This window comes from Sylvia atricapilla, chromosome 5, assembly GCF_009819655.1.
Source record: "Sylvia atricapilla isolate bSylAtr1 chromosome 5, bSylAtr1.pri, whole genome shotgun sequence".
Taxonomy (NCBI): domain Eukaryota; kingdom Metazoa; phylum Chordata; class Aves; order Passeriformes; family Sylviidae; genus Sylvia; species Sylvia atricapilla.
Window position 1 is genome coordinate 44,815,663 of NC_089144.1, and position 21,357 is coordinate 44,837,019.

Below are 21,357 nucleotides of genomic sequence, written 5' to 3' on the forward strand. Positions count from 1 at the left end.
CTACAGGAATTTTACTCCAAAGATCACATCAGGAATATAGAAATGAAAAACCAGGATCTGAAGCTTATGTACCAGGAATAGATAAATCTGACTATGATGCAGTGCAACTGTTTTAAAAATTAGGGTTTAACACCTATGGCCTGGCAGTAAATCACCCTACCAAAAACCTCCATGAGGGACAGAGCTGCAAGAGAGGCACCTCAGGAATATGGGTGGCTCATGGCTGCTGCAACTGAAAGAAGATTGTATTATACTTTTACAGCTCTATCCAGAGCAGGATTAAAGCAGGTAGTAGAGGCAGCAAGCCTGCTTTAATCGGCTCAAGTTTGAAAACATAGTTGTTTATTGTAGGTAAAAGATTAATTTCTACCACCTTTTCCCTTATGCTTTGGAAGATGTTACTAGAACAGGTTTCAAGATACTAGGCCACAGCTGCACACTATCAAGCCTGGTGCTGCTGTGCCACACTTCCTTTGCAGGCAGAAGATGCAAAGAAGAAAAAATATGGAGATAGCTGTTCACATAGTGCCAAAAAAAAAGTTTAGCAATACCCATGTAAACACAGAATAAAAAATACCTGTGGTTTTAAAGGCAAAATGGTAACACCACTCCTAGTCCATGTTTCCCACACTAGCGCTCCTAAACAAAAGGACTAGCTAGGGTTTAATTATTGAAGAGAATGTTAACTTGGGATCTGTTGGTGGGAGACACTGTCCCAGCAAAGCCAGGACCATGCTAGAGAAAGCTATGCCTGACACTTTCTTTTTTTCTGACTCTGACAGCAAGAAACCAGGCTTATCTGGCAGCAGGAACTCTAACTGCCAAAGCACTGTATATGATACATGGGCTTTTGCAACAAAGTGCAAGCTATTCCAAAACTAGTGGCATAAGGCATTTCTAAACAAAGGACAGTTTTCCTTGCAATCTGGTAACTCAAACCAGAGCCTGCTAACATCAGATATCCCCTCCTCTGACCAGAGCTCATGCTCACATATGGAGTTGGGGGAAGAAGGAGGAAGCAGGGGGCCATTTGGAGTGACAACATTTGTCTCTATGGGGAACCCTGCTCTCCTGGAGATGGTTGAACACTTGCCTGCCCATGGGAAGCAATGAAATAATTCCTTGTTTGGCTTTGTGTGTGCAGCTTTTGCTCTATTTGTTAAACTGCCTTTCTTTATATCAACCTGTGAGTTTCCTCACTTTCACTCTTCCAATTCTTTCCCCTGCTCCATCCCATGAGGAAGGGAGAAGGGAGTGAGCAGCTGCATGGGGATTAGTTACTGCCTGGGTTGAAAGCTTATATGGATCAAAACTCAGAAGTAAATCAGCTGAGAGGCTCCCCTCTCAGATCTTAAGTGCTAGAATTAAACCCAGCCTTTTGCCACAATCATATTGTTGCTCTCCTCCCCTAGACCCACACTTTTTGGTTTTGTTTGTCACCCCTTGATATGGGTTATTTCTGTGTCAACAGATTTCATTTATGTAAACTGATCATTGCCAGGAAAAGCAGTTCTTTTCAAACTTGCTGCAAGACGCAGCCTAGAGATGGCAGCATTCACCACTGCATCATCTAAACCATTGCCTGAAACTGCTGTAACAAATACAGGAAAAACAACCGTCCCATTGCTTTTGAACTTATCTCCGGTTGTTATATGAGCATGAAGGGTAGTCCCCAGAACAGGTTAAAAAATCCAAATATTAAAATAATCAAACTGGGTAAGGGAAAGACTTGGGCTTTAGCCTACCCTTCCAATAATAAGTTTTGAAAATAAACAGTGGGTTGGAAAACCATTTTGGTCTTCATTGTCCTCTTGGACTCATAATAAAATATTCTCCCACAACAAAGAAGAATAAATAGAACAAAACTATTAGATCAAAGCTTTTTGTATAGATCAATACACAGAAAATACAGACAAGTAGGGAATGAAAAGATTTATTTTTTAGTCTTTAGGTATTTGAAGTTTCAACCACTGTGCTATGGAAAAGAATGCTGTGCACAAAGAGCCATACCATCTACCAATTAATTTTCCAAGTTCTTCAATTCTATCTGACAAATGACCACATCTCAGAACAGTTTCTGTGTATTCTAAAAATTGCTTGTAAAGAAAACATTCTCTCAATTCCAGAGATGTAGAAATTTTGCTGCTTTAGTTAGAAATGCAAAATAGAAAGTAGTGAACTTGATTTGGAAAATTAATTTTAAATTACTTAAGTACCAAAGCAGCAGAGCATTTTATGGCATAACCAAGCACGCATATCAATGGTTTGGGCAATCAGTCTCTTCTTTCAGCAACACAACAATCTCAAAGAAATCAGTACATTTGTCACTGGTCCTGCTTCAAGTCTTTGCCCACAAGCATTGAAGTGACGGGGTGCATAGAGGCTCTATGCTCCAGAAACGTCTTGACAGCCAGATCTCGACTCTTGTCAAAACTGTAAAGGTCCCTGTAAAAGAAGGAGTGGGGCAAGGCACCATTACAAGAATCCAGGAAAATAATACAACAGGGATTTTACTAAGGTTTTACTTTTCCTTCAAAAGCCTTGCTTTAAGGTACATCCTGGGACTAAGCTTTCTTCTATGCAAAAAAATGTCAGCAAGTGGAAAGCACCTCTGAAGATAAGCTTGTTCACAGTATTCAGAAAATTCTGTAGTATGCCACCTCAGCATGTACAATAAATGCATTTCAAGTATTTATTATACATGTATTATACATTCCATTATACTAGAAATGCCAACAGCATGAGCTTCTGCAATTTGGAGATCACTTTTACCTGAACAATGGTCGAGTAAACTTCATCCTGCCTTGATCTGTTGCCATTTTTAAAGCCAGAGGAATAGCTTCTTCCCACTTGGACCGAATACAGAGGCGCAGCCATCTGGAGGTGGAAGAAAAAATTTGCACTTATAATTTCACTTGCGGTAGTGTGGTGGTTGGTTACCTAACAATTCTGTTCCCATAAATGCTTTGAGCACTGCTGTGTCATCATGGAAATGAGATTCTAGCTAAGTTCAACATAAAATATTTAGTGTTTGACTAGCACATGACAAACAACAACTTTTTTGTACAATTGGAAGAAATTGCAGCCAAGTTCCTCCAAAATGGAGGATTATTTTCTGCAGCTATGTATTTTTTTTATATTACAATAGTGTCCAGTTGCATCACTCAGGTCTGAATTATACAGCACTTGTCCCATTTGACCAATGGATAAAACAACCAACCAAACGAAATGTCACTGGCTACTTGCATGTACTTATTTTGCATCTTGTTACAAGAAGTAGAATTCATACAACATGTTTAAAATACTTCACTACCAGGTCATCAGGTTCCTTTGCTAGCATGACAGATTAAAATAAAGAACAGCTTACCACTGAGTTCCTCTACTAGACTGTATTTACCCAGTTCATGAATAACAGGATACCACACTGGTAAGCGTGATGCCTGCACATGCATTTACAAAACCACAACAACAAAAACCCCAAACCCAAGCTCTGCCCAGTTCTGTAAAACAGGATGTCTCAGAGGAAGCAGGACACCTTGTTTTATGAAAACATTTAACATTTTAGAAGTGCCCCTACTAGAACAAACCTGAATCTTATTTCAGAGTTGTTTATAGCATTGAAGTCATATACTTCCTGCATGCGTTGGACATGTGACAATGGAAGAGGTGCCTGAAAAAGAAATTGCACAGTCAGAATGAGCCAGAGGAAGGCCCCCAGACATTTCAATAATAAACAGAGTTATTCAAGAAGATTGATGCTACAAAGAAACTGAAGTCCTACCATGACAAGTATTTTATTTGTTCCTTTAATCTTTTTAGTGTATGATAAGGGGCAAGGAATAAATATTACCTAATTCCCACATTCTGTACTATTTAAACATTCAAAACAAAGTATTTTTGTTCAATTTTATTTATAGCTTATTTGCTATAAATAAGCTATAGTCTGTAACATCCAATACAGATTGATTCGAGCATCTCATGGTTTTGTTTTCAGCTTTCAATCCAAAATACTTTGTATGTTGTTCATCAGCTGAGGATACAGACATAATAAGGGAGGCAAGGGTGAAGGCTCCAAAAACTATGCATGGTGAAGGCAGATTAATTTAGCAAAACTTAAAAGAGTAACTTGATTTCAAAGCACAGTAGAGCTTCTGCGTCTGCTTTTTTGAAACCAGAATCAAGTCATCTCAGGTGTGCATTTACCTCCAGAAGCAACAGCGCCAGGAACTCAATTAACTGATGAGACGACATTTCTTTCAGGTCTGCTGAGCTGAATGACCCCAAATCACTTTCTTTTGCCTAAAAGAAAACAGTTACTTAATTTTTAATAGGTATTTCAAAATACAATCAAGTGTAATTTCCTGTTTTGACATCCACACTTACTGTTGAGCCATTTCACTTAAAGAAGATACTGATTTGTATCTGTGCACAATGTTACAAAAAGGGGAAGAGAGGGACTTAAGCTGCTGTCTGATGTTTGTATTCTTCATTTATTTTCTCTTCACTAATCTTTTTATCTCCACTGTCTTTCTGTTAGTTAAGTGAAAAATCAAATACTTTTTTTATAAAAAGTAAGATTCAGATGAAGAAAGTTAAAGGATATGATGGAAGTGCAGTGAAAAGCCACAGAGGTAATAAAAGGAAGGTATGATGACTTTTATTCTTCAAACTAGGAGAAAATCATGTGGTATTAATTAATATAATTTATGTACCAGTTTTTGATGGGAAACGCATACTAACTCCAGTGTACCATAGAGGAACTACTGCTAATACAATATAATCAGTAATGCAGAGGTACCCTGGCATTTGTTTTTAAATCAAGCCATAATATCAGGGTTTCAAAAAGAGTATTTTCCATTTGGTTACTAACTATGTATAACAACAAGCTGGCTCTGTGCCTTGTTAAAATACGGACTGCACTTCACAGACAGAAGTTCCAGCTGATCCCCTGACTCTACAATGAAGGTCTAGTCTAGGAAATGCAAAATCCCTGGCTGCCATACTGTGACTATAAATACACACATTCTCAACAAATGAGAGATTTCAGAAAAGAATGCCTCACTTTGTGTGACAAAAAGAATTAGCTTTTCAAGATAGAGACACTTCAGCATTCTTTAACCACTCACTTGGATCCATCTTTGGCTCAAGGCAACACAAGCATTTGATAGTGTCATATCATACCTGCCAAATATTAAAAACAAAGGTTCACATAATGACATAACCACAGAATAAAAGACTGAAAACATTAACAGTGACTATTTTTACTGCTATATACACCTACATAGTACTACAGCATTTTCCAATAAAACATTTATAAGACTTTCATCCTGTTTACAAACTGCTTCATGACTGTTAGGAAAACTACATGCAATCTGGAGAAGGAAAAGACGAACTACAGAAGGGTGCAGCTTACGTAGGCTTCACTGGTGGCATTCCTGGAGCATGAAACCATGAGTTCCAGTCAACTTTATCAAGGATATCTACCTACAAAACAGGACAAAGCCTTATTAAATTTTAAATGTGGCTTTAAGACTTTTTTTTTTAATAAAACAAAATTTAGTTTCAATCTTTTTATTTGTTCTATTTCTTTGTTTTATTTGATAACATTCCTCCATTTAGTAACACAGATTACTTCAAAACAAAGCATCTTCCTCTATAACATCATCATGCAAACCCATCTTCTTAAGATGCCAGATTACACCATATTAAGTTCTTGAAATAAAGAAAAGGAATATAAAGAACTGGTGTTTAAATAAGTTGTGACCTAAGCCATACTTTCATATAATTTAAAAGTTTTCAAGCAATCAGTTTTAAATATTATCCAACCTTATCCTTGAAGTAGGAGTACAAGAAATTCTTCCAGTCCTCAGTTACAATGCTCTTATAAGCAAACTGCTGAACATAAGCCTTCAAGAAGCCAATGAAGATATCTAACAAAAAAGAAAATGTTTTAGTGTTTGAAATTAAGATGGAAAACAAAAATATAGAAAATCTGACTAAAGATTACCTGGTCCTCCAAGGAGCTGTTCAAGGTAAAAAAGCAAAGCAAAGCCTTTCTCATACGGCACGGATGAATAGGCAACATCAGGATCTACTTCATCCAGATTAATAACCAAGTTAGTTACAGGATTTTTATCTCCAAGAGTATTTATCTGTGTCAAAGACACAAGAATGCATTAATCTAGGAAAACTGGCACCCCTGCATATCTGTACTAATTCTATTTATAAATGAGTACAAACCATCCAAAACTGAGACAGCTACATTTCAAAGCATTCTCCTCCTTTTTCCTGAAGTTCTGAATCTGCACAAACCTTAGATTACTGAAATTTAGAATCAACCACTCTGTGCTCCAGTTGTCTCAAAGCAGTTAATTACTATCATGTCTGTCATAACCATGAGCACCTATTAGTCTGGCTATATTTATCCCCTTATTAACAAATTATTTGAACTACATCATTAAGCCTTTGAATTTAAAACCTCTGTTGACAGAAGGAGAAATGCCAGCAAAACTTCACCTCTGGATATGAGCAGAACAGACTTCAGGCTGCTCAGGGAACTAGTAAGATATCACAGACTAAAAATCTGAAAACTAAAGATTGACCATGCTAGCAAAACATAAAACTAAACAACCCTCTAGGACAGTAAGAAATCAGTTGCATGCATGAGGCACTGGAAATTCTAATTGTCATAGTTGCAGATAATTTTGTTAAACTTTCAGCTGCTTACCAGTATGCTAACAGGTAATACTGCAATTTAGCCGCACCCAGAACAACCAGAAGATGCTGTAAAGATGTTCATCCTTACAGAAAAGCTTAAAACCATTCAATAAGCTTTATCTAATCTGAGTATATTAAGCTATTACCTTGGGTAGCAATCATACACCTTGGAATTAAAGTTGTTCATCCTCTAATAAGAAAGCATTAGGAAAGCTGACTAGACAAACGTTATTTGTGAGAAACACGTATGGTAACTTTAAAACTATTTACCGTATTCTGCAGCTCTCGCCAACCTCCTAGGGCCTGAAAGTGCCTGAACTGCTCACCAAACAACCGACCACCAATCCTGCGTTCCAGATATACAGTATGACCCTCATTCAGCCTGGAAAGACATTGATGAAGTCAGCACTGGTACGATGGCAAAATGAATTTAGTCAGGCTCTTTACTGATTAAATTTAAAATATGATTTGCATTGCACTGAACATCATACCCACCAAAAATGCTCCCATGTTTTGTTGGTTACCAAGTTTCCTGTCCAGCTATGAGAGATTTCATGTGCAATAACCTATAACACAAAAACAGGTCTACTATTTAGACTCCTCTGGAAAAAAACAACAAATCCCAACAGAAAAAAGAAAATGTTGATGGGATCTCATTTACTATGTTATGTTCACAAAGTCAGTTAGCATATACAGTTCTGCAGACCTACCTGTATAAATTTTAAGCAGAGGACCAACACTACCCTAGCTGACAGAAACAATTTTCAATGTCCAGCCTGCATGTCATGGAGCCATACTGATAAAAAAGAAATCCTCTGGCAGCTTGGTGTAGGTAACTCGTTTATGAAACCACATTTCAGAATACAGAATACCAAGTGATGGAATAGGACTGCTCTCCCACCTAAGCAACTTCTGCAGTGCATGATACAATAAAAAGTATCCATGTCAAACATTTAAGTATTCTTGGTTTAAGACAATCTATTTTTTTTTCAAGTTTAGCAGTACATCAGTCCAGTAAAAAGACATAGGCACTAAAATTGCATTCAGAGTATTCAATTTTGCAGAACAAAAAAGGATTTACTCAAATTGTACTCATTATTTCCACTTTGAAGGAATTTGTATATGAGTTCTAGTGCACAGACCCACAGAGGAAGAAGTTATCTCCTAACAACTTCAATGAGACAAATTTAGTTATGATTTTTAAACATATCTATACACAGCTATTGTGGTTTAACAGGATGAGAAAAGAGTAGGAGTAGCTAACCTCAGTCAGCCCCCTATGTATACAGGCACCCATGTTATTTCTATCTATCCATCCAAAATAGATATGCCTCCAGTTTTACAGAGTTTACTTAAAAGTATCACTCACTTTTATAGGAGTTCTTGAGTTACTGCCTTAACATTTAATTTCCCCAATGAAAAGAGAACAAGTTTTCATGTATTTATTATAAAGGAATTCAGATACAACTTCAAATTTTGTTCTACTTGAAGAGATGAACCTATTTTTGACTTACGTTTGATAGAGATTGATCACCTGCCTAAAAAGAAGAAGCAAAAACAAGTTAGTTGTTAGGTTCAAGTCAACATCAAAATAGATCACTTCATGCAGTTTCTTGTACGATTCCTAACTCCAAAGGAGACAGGAAGGTTTACAGGTTTTTCTAGGAAGAAGACTAATCCAATTTGTGCATTAATATCCATCACCTAATTGATAAGCAAGCCCCAAGGAAAAGCTGACTTTTATCACTGCTATACTTACCAGTAGAGTTGGAGTTACAAAAGTGAGACAAGGATTCTCCATACCACCATAAGGAAAAGAAGGTGGTAAGACTAACAAATCATACTGTCCCCACACATAAGGGCCTGCCAAATCTTCTGCTGCTTTCAGCATAGCTTCGGCCTGAAACAAGAGTTCACATTAGTTTCTAAGAAGATTTCTGACTACAAACACTGAATAAATAATAAGCTATTGATCCCATATTTCATTCTCTTTCACCTTGGCAAGTCCCACATGTAAAACAAGTATGGGACTGTATTTTCAGTACTAAGTTTGTACTGCAATAGAATAGCAGCATTTTGTGGGATGGGAAGAAGAGAAAGGAGAACTAAAGATGAACAAAAGAGTGAACTGTAGTTTCTTTTCCAATACTGTGTGAAATAGTTATCTTACAACATTGTTTTTTGTTGTTAATTACTCACCTCAGAAAATTCATAGGCTGATTTATCCACTAGCTCCTTTTCAGCCCACACCAGTGTCCTTGGGCCAATCTTTCTGTTGAAAGTTTAAAAATAAATGTCAATAAGACAGTACGAACCAGAAGTAATTCTATGGGAAACTAACACAGACAAGCACGTGTAACTCTGCTCTTAAATAACCCACATTGCAAAGGAAACTCATTATAGAATCTTTGTCTGCTTTTCCTCCCTATTGCTGAAGCAAAGCCTTAGAAAACAAAACAACATGCATGCATTGTTCAGCACAAAAAACCAGAAAAACCTCTTACAGATTTTTAAATGCTATCAAGCCCTAATATAAAAGCATTATTGTGGCCTAGATTAACAGAACCCTGTGCCAATGAGAAATGAAGCCGAAGCAATAATTTTCTGCCTTTTGTACATGACAAGGCTTATCTGTTACCTGAGAAAGATCTATTCCCTGTGCTAAATTGTAACCACTAAGGGCTTTTCCAGGTCCAAACTCTATGCTGCTTCTCTAATTAACAAAATCTAAAAAATTATTCAAGAGGAAATCAAGATACATGCAGTTTGATACAAATAAACAGGTTAATTGAACATCTAAGACCCTTTAAAACTAGAAATAGGACCGAGAAACAAATTTTTAAAAAACTATGAAGATTTATTATGGTTGACAACATTTATACATTGTACAGATTCACTCACCTACTTTCTAAAGCTCCAACCACTAAAGCAAACAAGTAACAAGGTATGGGAACCTAGTGGAAAACATGAGAAAAATAAAGAAATCTTATTTTTAATGTCAGTTATCAGACTACTGACTCAGAGAAGAACAAAGGCATGTAAATAAAGACACTTTCTTCCATAGTTTCCTGCCTTAAAGGCAGGCATTGTTTTTTCAAAAATATTGTTCCTTCTCCCCACATGATAGTCCTTTATCTACAGGATGTACTTGCTTCACAGATGTTTCAGGCAAAACCCACAAAACTGTAAGTATCACCTCTGCTTGAAAAAAACTGCATACAAAATTCCTGCTGGTTTGATTTCTCTTCAAAAGAAAGTCAGTTTTCCATATTCATTTCAGTTCCACTAAATTTTATGGAAGGAGAAGTTAAGAGATACTGCTCAGATAAAGAGCAGTTTCATCACACAGAAAGATGCAGGACGAGCTTTAATGAAGTAAACAAGAATATTTATGGGTATAAAACCATGAAAGACAAAAGACTCAGGAAAAATAAAAATGCATATATTTGATTTCCATGTTTGGAATTAAAATAAACTCTAAATATTTGTTATTTTAATGAAAAAGCTCATAACTGAAGTACCCTTATAGAGAACTACTTTCTCCAAGTGCTCTGGAAAGAAAAGGGGATAGTACAGCCACTCCTATAAAAGTTCCACTTTATCTGACTAAAGAATAAGAAATAAGAAAGACTTTAAATCCTAATTAGTTTGAGACAAAATTTCAGAAAATTTTATTCCATTATCCAGAAACCATTTAAATATTGCTTATTAAAACACCCATATGGTCATATATGTTTAAATTTTACCTATTAACCCACAGAACACATTCCTGAAAAGACCAAACTTCACTGACTTATGTTATAGATGAGTTATTAAAAAGACTATCAATACAGCCCCACATTTTGATGTCCAATTTGCTATTTTGACCTTTTGAAATTCAAATGTCAATGACTGTTGGGCTGTAGACTTGTTTTTACAGAGGTTGCTCTCTACTACCCTTATTTCCAGCCTGGCTGTACAGGACCAGAAAAAGTAGTTTTAGGTAAGCTCACATACATATCCAAGAGCTTGATGCATTTCCCTCTTTCATCTAAGGAAACAGGCACCTCTTCTAACAAATCAGTGTCATGGTCTGGTACATCAGATGGTGTGTGTGTTCATATTCATGCGCTTGTCTTTCTTCATTATGTGGTCTGTGCTTAATGCCTTGTTTTTTAAAGAAAAACATGTCTTTTTTAAAAAACACAATGGTTTTCTATATCAGAAAGTGTAGTGTAATTTCAATTACACTAAATGCTATTTCTAGTTGAGGTCCATTATGCTTATCAACAGTGTATTCCTAGATAACATTCAGCTCTGGATTACACAGAACATAGAAGTCTTCTGTACTAGACTGAGAGTGGCAAATGTTTTGGCTCCACAGAGAGGGCAGAGCACTGCCTACTGATGAGCTCACACATAAGGGAACTGTTTTTCCCCTCTCAGTTTTCCTGCAGCAGCCAAATCAAACCCTAGAGCTGCTGCAGTTCAGAGGAGGTTCCTCTCCTCTCATCCAATCACATCATCCTATCCCTCTTAGCAATCATTCAGTCTCAACAGCCCAGATCTCATGTTAATTTTATCTGCTTGTTCAGCAAAATGAACTGGGCTTACCAAAAGAGCCCATAAACACCAGAACCGTAACCCAAAAACCTGCAAGAACAAAAGTGCCAGAAGAGTAAACCAAGGCTGCTGCTTTATGAGCAGTGGAATCATTGGACCAGCTGTACCACTAATTAAAATTTCCAGAGAAGAATAGTCTTTAATTGACTGGAGATATTTTCCATAGAAACCAAAGTTTTCACATTCAAAAAAAAAAAAACCAAAAAACAACTTAATTCTGTTGTCATAATTTGCCCAACTTCAAGGTAAAAATTAGTTGTGATGTTGAGTTTTGCTGCTTAGATCTTGGTGAGCTTAAAATATGCGGGGTCTGTTTTCCAAAACTTGCTCCTATATTATTTGCATTTGCACTATTTTCCAAGAATCAGTGCAGACAGAAAGGGTTTTGACAGGACTAGTTCTGAGTATTGAAATGTTTTCAAAACTCAAACTTGGCTTTTCTGGGAATGCCAAAAAAAGACCAGTAAACACGACCAGCACTTACTGGCTGTCTTCTCAGAGCTGGAGCTCTAGAATGGCAAAGACCCTGGTGAGTCACGTGATATACCGGTGCCCTGCAGGCACAGCTGAGGCAGCTGTGAGCTGGGCTGAGGTCAGGAGGGAGACTGGTGCAGCCGTTTCCCAGCCCAGAGCACTTACGTTCTGGCTGAAGCGGTAGATCTTGCGAGTGCTGTCCTCTGGGTCAGGCGCCTCTCCGTCGCGATTCGCGCTCATCAGCGCCACCAGCTCCTTCGGCACGGATATCTGAAAGGGCACCCAACCATCAGCAACGGAGCTGGCACTCAGCACTACACTCCATGCTACAAGCAGTTGGTGACAAAGAGTAGCCCAGATTTGTTCTGTTCTTAGGTCATCTCTGTCAAGTAGAACACGAGGCATATGGAAAATATTGTCTCGAAGACTGGCAATGTTGAATTAATCAGAGGAGTACCTCCGACTGAAGTTAAAAGGCTCACTTTCTTCTGACAACTGAATTGTAATGCTGCAGTGAACATCTTCCTTTTGCTTCCTTAAAACTATTTACACCAGGACTGCAAATACCCCCTAACTATATACCAGAATATATTACTTAAGGCATACATGATACCCATTTCAGGCATTTTTTACTTTACAGCACTCCTTGCTGTCTTACTGTCAGCTTCTCCTGATTTTACAGCGTATTTCTTACTACTGCATTTTTATTTCCCTTTGGAAATAGATACATATCAATGACAAAAGAGTGGATACATACAAAAAGGAAATGGTAAAGTTAGAGAACTGCCACAGGAAAGATCAGCAGTTCTTTCCTCTCACATCAAGCTAGAAGTCAATATTCTGTTTTTGTATCAAGCTACACGCTGACAGCTACCAAAACACCCTGGCCAATATAAATTCACCCATGGCAGCAATTGTCTTCAGTTAAGACACATGACTAGGTTCATCTACCTCTGCATAGTAGGTTAGTTTCACAGCAGGTGTGTCTTGGCATGGAAAAATGGCTCTGCAGTGGGTAGCCTAGAGAGGGAGAAAGGAAAAGAAAAAAAGATAAAACAGTCTTTCTAATGCAGAGGACCAGAAATAAGTCAATTAATACACTATAGTGGAAGTCTGTACAGCTTCTCCAGAGAATTCATTATCTACAAACCAATATTTCTATCACTTAGAGCTTACAGGCCTTTGTAAAAGGAACATTAGCAGGTAAGGCAGATCAATAGACACATGTATTAGTTGTGAAAGACTATGTTCTTCAGCAAGAATACTGGAGTGGGTAAAGCAGTTCTAGAACTACCAAACTATGAACATATAATAAAATCCCAACAATGCCCTGACATTATGTGTTTGCATTTAGGACCTCTGACACACACAACTGAAAGTTACAGACTACTGTTCTTTCCCTTTCAAGCCCTCCTCTCCAGTTCTTTAGAAACCAAGGGAAATTACAGTGGTATGGCAAAAAAGTTTGGAAAAAATGAACTCCACCTGGCACTGGCTGAAGAGAAATGGGTGTTTCTTTCCAGAGGTTTGCTCTGGAGTAAACCACTGGAGAGCTGAAGACTGTGGAGAGCTTTCAAAAGAGATTTCAACAATTGCTTCTTGTCCCCTGTATAATAAAGAACACAGACTGTTTTGACACAAATCCTGATCACGCTGAAATTCCTCTGCAAAGACGTCTGGAAAATAGGTCTGCAGCACTGTCTCAAAAGCATTAAAAACAAGAACAACCAACATATTAAAAGCAATGATTCCCTTTCAATTATAATATTAAAAATGGCTAGTTTATTTCAATTTTTACATCCCAAGGCACTTTTATTATTGTTTTTACTAACCAGAAACCTTTCCTCTTCTCTCTTCAAGGAGAGCACTGACCTTTTCTTTAAACTATTTCGGCCAACTATATGCATATAGTTTTGTCACAGCTAAGTAACTTTGTACATGTAAGTGTAATAACCCAATACTCAATACAATACACAAACAAAAAATGCAAAACTGTACATAGACTGAATAACATAGAATAAGTATTCTGCAGATAAAAAATTAGATTTTGCATCTGATGTTAATGTTCTGCAAGTATTATTCTTAAGAAAAAAGAAATACCCTGAAAATTATCAGTAATTACAGGAAATTCCTATTAACAGTAGGGGTTAACAAGAAAAATAAATAACATTCAGATTTTATTCAGGGTTTCAGAACCTGTGTCAAGTAAAAACTAGCAGTTATGTGTGAGACAAGCATCAGTTTGCTAACAAGAGAACACACATAAACCTGACACAGTCATACTCTCATTTATTAAAAACATATCTTAACCATCACTGACACCAAAAGCACATGGAAGTACTTGCTTCTGATCTCAGAAAGTTCCAGATTATACATGCAACTATGGGAATAAACAATCCAACCATAAATCAGAACAAACTTCAGCTAATCAGAGGAGTTAGACACTAGATAAGTTGACCAGGTGTACACATCTGGTTTATAACCAGTATTCCAAAGTACGTATTACAAACAAAGAGAAAATAACTAGTATTACCACAAGGGACATTGCTTTCTGAACAACCAGACTTTCAGCTGTAACTCCCACCCTTTCCTATCGCTGTTTTTTGATAGTTACATGGGGGACTATGTCTCACAAAAGAGCATGAATTCTTATGGTCACAAGCCATACCTCTTTTTTTTTTTTTTTTTTTTCTCTCGTTACCAGGGAATTTAGCACATAAAAAAAAAAAAAAAAAAAAAAAAAGGGCGGCCGAAAATCAAACAAAGGAAACAGGCCTATATTTCTGATGTGGCCTGTTTGCTCAAGTATTTAACTTCTCCAATTTCATAAAAGGCCAGAAGTGTTCCTCCAGAGGCAGCTATTTTATAACATTCCTTTCTCTTCCTCATTATTTGTGGTTTTTTACTTGCACCAATTCAGAGTACAACATTAAAAGGAAAAAAAAAAAAAGCTTGGAAACCAGACTAAACTGAAAGAGTTTTAAGAGGTAGCAACAAGTTCTAAAAACCAAAGAAGTAAGAAGCAACTTAACATTCAATTGTATTCAAACAAGGAAACTTCCTTATGCAATCACAGCTTTCCGCTTTGGCACCATGGAGAACTGAGATACCACTGAGTTACAACATACAGAGCAAACTGCCAAAAAACATAATGTAATTTGGCAACACATTTTTAATTAATGCACCTTAAGAGACAGACCACGGCTAGTTCACTCTCCATCATGCTACCAAAACTCAAGTTCCAGTTTTCAGGGACTTGGACTTAGTGTAGTCAACAAAATAAAACTTCGATTATTTGAAAACATGCTTCTATCTAATCATATTGGTAACCTGAAGTTCTAGAGAAATGCAGAATCAGCCCTTGTATAAAAAAAGATCCAACATGGGCTAAAGCGCCATGTGCTCTACACTGTAACGATGCTCAACCAAGTAGCTAAAGCAGAAACAATATTACTGGAAAAATTGTGATACATTACACATCATTTTGCTACTCAGTTTAGTAAGTAATTTAGTACATGATACAAGGCCTGGGGACAGGTACAAACATTCCCAAAGTTTTGACTAATGAAAGCCAAATATGACATTAGTCTACAAGATCATATCAAACGAATGCAATACTCTAATTTGTTAGTCCCTCTGCAAGCTTTACTCAACAACCCTACAGGCAGACAAGCAGACAAGTGCATTTTGAGAACCACCCAAAGGAACAGGTAAAAGGGTGTACCTTCTTAGTTCATTTGGAAATGTGATTTCTAGGGGGGTCCCCTTGAAACTGTGCTTTTCTCCAAAAGCAAATTGTGCATCCTGTCCATTTACAGTCACTTTAAATACCTGTACATCTCTTGTATCCAGGACCTGTGATAAAAAACATATTGCATACTAGTTAAATAGTGTAATAATAAATGCAGTACCATGAAATCTAAAACACAAAGCTCTCTGAAGGAAAAAGCTTTTTCTAAGTAAAACCAGAAAAGCTGACTGTGTTGACCACCGGGAATCAGCATTTTAAGAGAGCAGCACTGAAATGGGAAAGCTGCAGGGGAAAGAGGAAGAAGACCAACTTCTAACCATAGAAGTGAGTTGATTAAGAAAAACTACAAAGGTAACAACTCCACAGTACTGCTGTGCAGTGAGGAGAATGGTACAAAAGCCCTGCTAAGGCTTCCATCCTGGACCACACCACCGCAAATCCAGACCTTCATACAATGGAAGATAAATCAAATAGCGTATTTACTCATTTTTAGCACATGTGAGTAATTACTCTTTATTACTAACAGGACTTGGCTTTTTTCCTAAAAAAATCAGGGCCAACCACAAAAGAATTTTATGCAGTCAGCATGAGAAAAGCCCACAACCCCCGAACTTCGGATTCAACGTAAAGCTTAAGAGGTTGATACGTTTATTTGCAGAGATAACAGAGAAAGAAGCTGACATTACGAAAGACAGAGATGAAAAAGCCCTAAATCTAAAATCCCGGTGATTTATTCCCATTTTTCGGCAGCATGCTCTTCGCCTTTTAAAGGGAAGAGACACAGTCCTGCCCTTCCCTCGCGCGCCGCGGCGGCTCTGGGCGGCTAAGCGGGAACCGGGGGCTGCGAGGCGCTGTCGGGCTCCAGCCCAGCAGCAGGCAGGGGCGGCGGGTCCGCGGAGGGCCGGGCGGCGGCAGGGAGGGAAAGAAGGAGCGGGACGACGGCGGAGGGGAAGATGTGGGAGAGGGAAGGCGGCGGCGGCGCGGGCCCCGGGCTCGCCCCTCACGGTCCCCTCGCCCCCCCGCCCCGGTTACCAGGCAGCGCAGCGCCTCGCGCTCCGCGCGCGCGGTGAGGGCGGCCGTGCCCCGCAGCGTCCGCGCGCCGAAGTCCGCGCGGCAGCGCAGGTGGAGGTGCCGCGTGAGGCAGCACGAGGGAGAGGCGAACGAGCTCGGATCCGCCATCGCTCACACGCCGTCCGCCCGCCCTGCCCGACCGTGCCACCGCGGGCAGCGCAGAGCCTGCTGCGGGGAGGGTAGGGGAGGCCCCTGGGAGGTGTAGTGCCGCCCCCCGAACGGAGAGGGCGGGGAAAGAGCGCGAGAACTACAGAACCCGTAGTGCATTGCGAGAGAGGCGGGACACGTGACCCGGGAAACATGATTGGCTCACGTTGGCCCCCACCGGGTTCGTGCGACTGAAGAGAATGTGGGCTGTCCTGACAGCTCAGCTAACGTACAATTCCTCGTTAGTATAGTGGTAAGTATCCCCGCCTGTCACGCGGGAGACCGGGGTTCGATTCCCCGACGGGGAGGTACAATCTTTTCATATCTTCCTACATGCCTCTACGCCAGAGTGAAAATCTATTATTTTTGGGAAATCAAAGCTGTTCCCAGACAGCCGCAGGAAAGGCGTTGCGACTCTGAAACAGGAAGAACAGACAAAACCCATCCGAGTCTGGCCGCCTAGATGTGGGGTAGCTGCTGGGTCTCACAAGATCAGCTGCAGAACAGAGAGCAGGCACAGGGAAAGTATTTTCATGCTTTAATGGCTCAAACAGCTCAACAAAGGGGTTAAACCTTCCAAAACATTCACCCTTTTTCTTAAACCGAGATGGGAAAATCCTAACCCAGCCTTACCTGAGTCAGAAACAGTGGGAAGAGGGACAGGTCAAACAGGCACAGAAGAGGGAAGGTGGAAGGTCGGAGGCCGTGTCTTGGCTTGCTGACATTTTTGTCCTCCATGTGACAACTTCAGTGATCGGAAAGTCTCGAGGCTTCACTGGTTGCTGGCCAGAGCACATATGTGCACTAGCTAAGAGAAGCTTGCAGAACAGTTGTGAGACTCCAGCATCCCTGTTTACCTTTACTTAGTATCACAGAAAATGCTTTTTTTTAATACTTTTGCCACACATTTGGTTATTTACTTATTACACAGTTCAGCACAAAGATCCTAAAAGAGGTCTCCTCTGGTGACCTGGGAGGTCACCAGATGCTGAGCAGTAAATACAATCACCCAAATTTCTCTTTGTCCAAGCCAGGTAATAGCTCCATAGCCAATTGCACATAAAAGGAGTAAGGAATTAGGAGCAAGAGCAAAAGGCCAAGACACTCAGCTGTGAGGGGTGCAGGACGCACGGGCCTGGTGTTCAGAGCTGAAGGGTGGTGAGCATCTCTCTGGCCCTGGCTTTGTGCACTCAGACAGTTTCAGTGAAACTAATTTGATGCCCTGAACTACACACTGAAAGCAAACAGTTCTGTACTATGAGCAACCTTGCATCAGCCACTCAACCACCAGCAAGCACTCAAGCGAGAACATACACAAGAGACATTTTCTCTGTGTAGTAAGAGGTAAGAGGCAACTTGGCAGAAAAGTTTAGCAACAAAGGGCAATTGCTCTTAACGCAGTACTGCTGGAAACCGTGGACACTGTAATGGCAAATGCAGAATCTAACCGCTTTCACCCTCAGAAATTGGTTTCTGAAGCAGCACACCTTCAGCCCAAGTGTGCACAGCCATGGGAGCAGTACACCAGGAGCTGTGGGGAACTGAGGGCACAGAGGAATGCTAGGCTTGATGTACTGTGCAAGACCAAGAGATGGTTTCCATGTGCTTATCAGCTGATGGTAAATCCCATGGGCCTCTCGAGGGCACCCCACTGCCCCAGCTGTCCCATCTACATATGAATCTGAGATGGCAATAGGAGAAGCACATGAGGAAGAGGGAATGTGAACACCATCCACAGTGACACCCTGGAGTTTTATATAAACACCTAGACTACAGCCACATGCCCACCCAAACTAGGTCAGGACAAGGAAGGAGTTTCAGTAGGTCTGTATTATAGAAGGGAGAAAAAAAATAACCATAACATTTTTCTTTTCGTGATTTCTGAATTTCCTGCCACTCTCACTTCCCTTTCTCAAAATCCACATAAATATGTCATCAGAAAATCAAAGGAACTTATTTTGTTTAGTAGGCAGTTTATTTCAAAACAGAGGCCAGACCATAAAATCAGATGCAAGAGCCATTTCGTAGTTCATGCGTGTTGGCATTCAGTCAGGCAATTTCATCTGTCATAAAACAATAAGGGATAAGAAAAGCAATTAATTCAAAACAGAACTCTGCTGACAGTGTTTTTAGTAATAAAAAAAGAGTCTTGTAAGCACTTTCATACCTGCTTAGTCATGGTTTTTATTTTCAGATTTAGCTTTCACAGGGCTCAAGCCACTACCCAGGAGACAAAGTTTTGCTGTAAACATACAGCTTCTAAAGTCCCAGAAAGGCATTCTCTTTGGTGCATGGGCAAAGGTGAAAGGAAGAGGAACAAGGAGCTCAGGGCACTGAGCAGGGTTTTACAAGCCTCTCTCCACCTGCAGGGTACTTTGTTCTCACTTAAGTCATCCAGGTCAGCTCAACCTCTTTCTCTTCTCCCGTGTTACCACATCCCTCTCACACACCCCATGCTGCTGTTATTCCCCAGCTGGCAATGTGGAGTCAGGACAGCTGGAATGCCAGTGGGCCCAGACACAGCTCCCCACACGTTTCAGACCTTCCTGAGAATTCTAATTGAATTCTAGTTCAGGATGGCTTCCTCATGGGCAAAGTGCACAGGAGGCACAAGGTGAGGGATCACTTGGCTGGGAGATTTCTGCAGTTGTTTGCAGAAGCTCAATTTGAATGAGCACTAATGAAATCTGGAGGCGCAAACAATTCAGTACTGACAGTAGAATTCTTGCCCAGATTTCTTTTTAAAATGCCTTTTTAATTATCCACACACAGCTTTAGCCTTCATGTCTTTTGATGCTTCTAATCCTCCCACTTAGCTTGCCATCATGTGTGTGTTTAATCACCATCAATTTATCACAAGCTCATGGAGAGCCAGTATTATGGCTGGTCTGTGGCCTAACCAGCAAGACAAGAGCAGGTTGGAGAGTAAATTACCAGTTCCAGTCTTGCTGAATTCATAGGCTGGCAACAAAGCAACACTGTGGGGAGGTGTGGGCTGGAGTGTCAGCAGAAGCATATTAATGCCATCTTGCTAAAGCATCTGTTCTAAAGTGTGTTGAAGCCCTGTGGACTGTGTAATTTCATGTATTCTGTCCTCTGAGAGTTGTATTCATATGTGTATTTAACTAAGTGCATTTTGCATTTTCTGTGCCCTTAACTCTGCCAAATATTTCAACTAACCTTTGACAAGGTGATTTTTGAAAAGCAAAATATTGATTGAAAATGTTTAAAAATACTTTTTGTCGTTAGTAATGGTGAAACACAAACTTAGGAGAACTGAATATCTTGGAAGTTTGTTTTATATTGGTGATTACTCTAAGGACAAGGAAAAGAAGATAGGATCCCTTCTCAAACTTAATAACATATTAATTGCATATCACTTGGAAGTAAACTAATCAGTAAGTAGGGAGATGAGGTAGAATAGATTAGAAAATGTCACTGTAAATGCTCATCAAGGGGTAATAGCAGTAATAGACAATGACAAATTGTTCACAAGCTTTCTTGCATGTCAGGACTTCCAGTGTAAACATGATGAACCATCAATTTAGGAGGATACAAGCCCTTTACTCCACCTTGATTCTTCTACAGAGACTCTCAGTGTGAAACCTTTTGGCTGCTAAGATAAGAGGAAAATCTTGGCCCATCAGAAGTTGCAACAGTACCTGCTGTTTGCTTCTGATCCCTGCACAGAGTGAACCGGAGGATCATGTAAGTAAGGTAAGCAATGTAAAAGAATTTAATCTTCATTGGAGAAGTTTTGGCTTGGCATCATTAGTATCCACAAACTTTTGGCCCCAAGGACCTCAATTTGCTCTGCAGTCTTCCCTCTCCACTGAGCAGTCTGGCTGCCAGCTTCCCTGGCCAGATCTGTGATGGTGCCAGCCTTGTATCAGCTCCTGGGAAAAGAGCTGTGTAAGGATGACAGCTGGGTCATGGCTGTCCCCAGTCTCTTTTGCCATCCCTGCCTCACTCACCATGTGCAGGTGCTGTGGGCTGTGCCCCTGCTGGTGGCAGCATTGGCCCCAGTACCCCCAAGGAGCAGCCCTTGGCACACTAACAGAGCAGGACGTGGGTCTGTGAACACAGAATGCCACCAAGGAGCTGGCAATTGAGTCCTTGCATTGAGATTTTCCAACACCTTTACACAGGTCTGGGCATTAAAGTGATGCATGTTCCTACAGCTTCACTTGGGTCACTGGAACAACAGTTTATACTAGATGGGATGCTGACCTACCTGTCAAGTAAAAAGTACCCAGGCCACCATCAGACACTCAACCCCTATGCACTGTGGTTTTATGGCTCCTCCAGACTAGCTTGGCATCTTTCCACATTTGCTTATAAGAAGGGTAAATGGGATGTCCACTTTTTCTCCAGTAGCTCTTAACACCTAGAGCACTTAATACTTGAGCATAATGATGTACAAGGAACTGTTCTGTTTTGTACATGATATGAACGTATATGTACATTAATGGATCCAGTTTCCTGGGACATATAAATGGAAAATATTTTAAAGTAATATCTTAGTAGTAGTTTATTCTCCATTTATTTATTTTTTATACTACTTGAGAATGTCTTTTTTTTTTTTTTTTTTTTTT

At 39.7% G+C, this 21,357-nt stretch overlaps 1 protein-coding gene and 1 non-coding gene across 2 annotated transcripts; one reads left to right on the forward strand and one right to left on the reverse strand.

The window, feature by feature from the left end:
- Positions 1-1,917: 1,917 nt before the first annotated feature.
- Positions 1,918-16,789, reverse strand: LTA4H (leukotriene A4 hydrolase). The gene is made up of 19 exons (XM_066319306.1): positions 16,577-16,789; positions 15,518-15,648; positions 13,279-13,399; positions 12,745-12,813; positions 11,959-12,063; positions 9,619-9,671; positions 8,917-8,989; positions 8,477-8,617; positions 8,232-8,255; positions 7,213-7,283; positions 6,988-7,099; positions 6,008-6,152; positions 5,827-5,930; positions 5,414-5,484; positions 5,127-5,181; positions 4,204-4,299; positions 3,588-3,670; positions 2,773-2,877; positions 1,918-2,445 (listed from the first exon to the last, which is right to left on the reverse strand). Exons 1-19 carry the CDS (start codon positions 16,721-16,723, stop codon positions 2,325-2,327), a joined length of 1,827 nt encoding a protein of 608 aa, XP_066175403.1. The 5' UTR covers positions 16,724-16,789; the 3' UTR covers positions 1,918-2,324.
- Positions 16,790-16,998: 209 nt separating this feature from the next.
- Positions 16,999-17,070, forward strand: TRNAD-GUC (transfer RNA aspartic acid (anticodon GUC)). The gene has a single exon. It is a non-coding gene; the product is annotated as a tRNA-Asp (tRNA).
- The last annotated feature ends 4,287 nt before the right edge of the window (positions 17,071-21,357 follow it).

Bases quoted from the DNA above. Each gene is read 5' to 3' on its own strand.
- LTA4H (XM_066319306.1), bottom strand. From the start codon at position 16,723: ATGGCGGATCCGAGCTCGTTCGCCTCTCCCTCGTGCTGCCTCACGCGG. The intron at 9,672-11,958 runs GTAAGTGCTCTG...GTTTTCCACTAG, and splicing joins TCTACCGCTTCAGCCAGAAC to GTTCCCATACCTTGTTACTT. The intron at 2,446-2,772 runs GTAAAAGTGATC...CTTCTTTTACAG, and splicing joins TTTACTCGACCATTGTTCAG to GGACCTTTACAGTTTTGACA.